General features: G+C 32.9%; 1 protein-coding gene across 1 annotated transcript; it reads left to right on the top strand.

Moving 5' to 3' along the window:
• Nucleotides 1-2,590: 2,590 nt before the first annotated feature.
• On the top strand, nt 2,591-3,622 carry rprma (reprimo, TP53 dependent G2 arrest mediator candidate a). Its single transcript, NM_001020664.1, is given in 1 exon segment — nt 2,591-3,622. A coding segment is annotated over 1 exon segment (312 nt). The 5' UTR covers nt 2,591-2,791; the 3' UTR covers nt 3,104-3,622.
• The last annotated feature ends 272 nt before the right edge of the window (nt 3,623-3,894 follow it).

Raw genomic sequence — 3,894 nt, forward strand, 5'->3', positions numbered from 1 at the left:
AAATAAAACAAAAAAGATTTTCTCTAAAGGAAAAAATATTATCAGACATACTGTGAAAATTTCTTTGCTCTGTTAAACATAATTCGGGAAATAATTAAAAAAGAAAAAAATTCAAATGGGGGCTAATAATTCTGATTTTAACTGTATATCATAAACATGTTTGTGTGCCCCCCTTGCCCAACTGTCACCTCATGGGTTTTTTCCAGGTCCAGGGTCACATTTGTAAAGTGTTGATTGAAAACACTGCAATAGCAGAATACTTAACATAAGATTTGTATTTTATTGTTTTCTTTGACGCAACTTCTTTGATAGCAATAAAAAATAAGCATACTTTTTTTTCTCCTTCAAGAAATTTATTAGGGAAGAGCGGGGACGAAAGTAACGTGGGATGAAAGTAACAAAGCCATTTTCTCAAAGCCCTGACAACACTTGTTTTTTAGGCTTTAACAACACATTCAGCACTCAGCACTTAATGGAGCTGCCAAATACCATGTGATTTCGGGACCGTGTCCTGCAGTTAGCTCCAAATGTCTGTTTTTAAGTGCAAGAAGAAAATTACTATAGCGGTTCTTTTTTCTTTATTACAAGTTGTGTTTCTCGTTTCATGTGCCACACTAATGATCAATCTACAGGTTATTTAATGCAATAACTCATCCTTAGGTTTGCAATGTTTGAGTTTTTGGTTTATGAGTAAATCAGGTTTAAATGGGAAGAGTTCCTGTAGGGAAGAAAGTAACACTGTTTTTATGTGCCACTGATAATAGATAAACCTTATTTTTCACTTCCACATTAGAGTTTGCAGTGTTTGGACCCAGATGTTTAAAAAAGCTAATGCATATTGCCAACAATAATAAAACATATTCAAAAATAATTAAAAATGTTAACATTTTGCATCGTCAGAGGTGACATATAACATATATATATATATATATATATATATATATATATATATATATATATATATATATATATATATATATATATATATATATATATACAGCTGAAGTCAGAATTATTACCCCCCTTTGAATTTTTTTCTTCTTTTTTCAAATATTTTCCAAATGATGTTCAACAAAGCAAGGAAATTTTTATAGTCACTTTGAGCTGTATAGAAGTGTCTTGAAAAATATCTGGTAAAATATTATTTACTGTCATCATGGCAAAAATAAAATGATATCATTATTAAAAATGAGTTATTAAAACTATTATGTTTATAAATGTGCTGTAAAAATCTTCTCTCCGTTAAACAGAAATTGGGGAAAAAATAAACAAGCGGTCTAATAATTCAAGGGGGCTAATAATTCTGACTTCAACTGTGTGTGTATATATATATATATATGTGTATATATATATATATGTGTGTGTGTGTGTATATATATATATATATATATATATATATATATATATATATATATATATATATATATATATATATATATATATATATATTTTTTTTTTTTTTTTTTTTTTTACAATCATATTTCATCTTAGTTTTAAGTTACGGGGTTGAATTGTTAAGCTTGACCGTACCCTTCCTAACTATAATAAACATCAAAAAAGTAAATAAATTAAAATATATCTTGCCTTCTTTTGCACCATGCTGTTAAAGAGAGCTGAATAATGTCACTTTCTGTCTGTGATGTCATATAAGAGTGGAGGCTAAATTGCTATAGGTGGAGAATTGCTTGCGTGACAAGGGTTTAGTTTATAGTGAGGGGCATAACTTTGTAGCCTGTTTTTTTTATAATAAAATCTTATTTTTTTATCACAAGAAAAGAACACAAATAAATAGTTGTAATACAAACAAAATTACACACTGAGTGCATCTTATTAAAGATTTTCTACATACAATTTCAAAGAAGTGCCTCAGGGGCATGACAAATAGTTTGGTTTGTGACAGAAATATTATATTTTTATGCTAAAAATGCTTTTAATGTAAATTTTGATTCATTATAATGTACAAAGTAAATCAATTAAAAATTATTACGTTTTTTTTTTATTTAGTCAACAACCACTTTAAAAAATATGGGGGACTGAAATATGCCAGGATTGACCCATCTTTTAAAAGTTTTTTTATTTTATTTTATTTATTTTTTTTTTATGAAAAATGTTACTTTCGTCCCTGCTCTCCCCATGGGTGTTTTAAATCACACCAAAAACAAAAAGGCAACTGTCAACAATTCCAATTTAATTTCCATCTTCCCGTCAAATAAATTGCGCAAGTCTTGTTTTTTGTTTAGCGCTAGATGTCAGCACAAAGCAGCGTAATGCAGTGATACAAAAGTTTTGACCGTCAATTTTCTCCTTTTTTTTTTCTAATTTAACCACATATATTTTTATCTAGCCACTTAGCCACCATGGTGCACGGTGTGTGCCATCATAACCCGACAAATCGGGTTTTTAAATACATAAATGGCTCATTAATCTTCCCAAACGGTTCTTCTTTAATTTAGTTCAATCATCGGACGACTGTAATGCTGTACGTTTTGCAGTATGTGGCGCCACAAGGCATGTATTTCTGAGTGGGAGAATAGTCACTCCCCTCTGCTGCTTCTGTGCTTTTTAACCGAGCAGGTGTGAGATGTTGAGCAGAAGAGCTCAGTGTAGTTACAGTCAATGAGAGCATCATGGGACGCCAGTGCACCAAAGAAGCGACGTAGGATCGGTGCGCATCACTTTCCGCACACTTCCCAAGCAATCCCTCATGTGTTCAGACTTACAGAACGACACTGTCTGAAGCCTTGGACTTTTTAAAAGTATTTTTGTTGCTGTTTTAAACAGAGCATTAACCATGAATTCTACATTTAACCAAACGGACAGTGGCATCTTCTCTAATCGGACTGAGGAGAACCTCCTGTGCTGTAACTTCTCGTCGGTGGTGACGGATAACGGCTTCGCGGCGGCCGCTCCGGATGAGAGGAGTCTGTTCATCATGAGGATAGTTCAGATAGCGGTGATGTGCGTGCTTTCCCTCACCGTAGTCTTCGGGATCTTTTTCCTGGGCTGCAATCTCCTCATCAAGTCGGAAGGCATGATCAACTTTTTGGTAACGGATCGGAGACCCTCCAAAGAGGTGGAGGCGGTCATCGTGGGTGCGTATTAGAGAGTCAGAGACACAATCTGGATTATCCCCCGTGAAATGAAGTTTGTAGACCACCTGATGGACATGTTTCGATGGCCTCTTTACATGCTGGACACAGTGTTATTAGAACCATGAACTAAAAACTATAGCATGGGGTTGAACTGAACGCGCTTCCTCCGTTTTGCGCACTTACGAACCATCAAGATCAGGCATGTTTTACATTCGTCACGTCAAAAAATGTACATATTTGTAAATGTACAGAGTTGTGGCACATGCTGTTTATTATTTATTAATTTTTTATGTAATAGTTGGATCTTCCTAATGTACAGTAAAGCACAACGTTAGCACTGCACGGAGTAATTATTTTAGTTTAGCAAAGATCAATCATGTTCAATGAAATAAATTCACATTTGAATACAATTATTTATTCTCTTATATGGTCTCTGGTAAACTTAAGCATTGTGTTTACACTTTTAGCTCAAATATGCTTTAATTAAAAGTTAAATGTATTATTTAAATGACTGAAAAGTGAATTTTAAACTCGGTGTTTAATTTATTTTACTTACAGCCTTGTTTAACTGTACATGTTTCAGATTTTATTCAGACACTTGAATTAATTTTGTGGTATATTTTCAGTTTCACATATTTAATACGGCTACATTAAATGGAACTTTATCTTAAGCCTTTTGAAACAGATCAGTTTTCTGTATTGTTTTAATCTGCAACCTTTGAATTTAGAGTGGCTATCAAACTATAAATGCATGATGAGAATCTGAGGCAGGTATGCATTTTTCAAAGGTTTGCCAAAAAAC

Source organism: Danio rerio, chromosome 9 (genome assembly GCF_052040795.2).
Source record: "Danio rerio strain M-AB ecotype USA chromosome 9, GRCz13ab, whole genome shotgun sequence".
Taxonomy (NCBI): domain Eukaryota; kingdom Metazoa; phylum Chordata; class Actinopteri; order Cypriniformes; family Danionidae; genus Danio; species Danio rerio.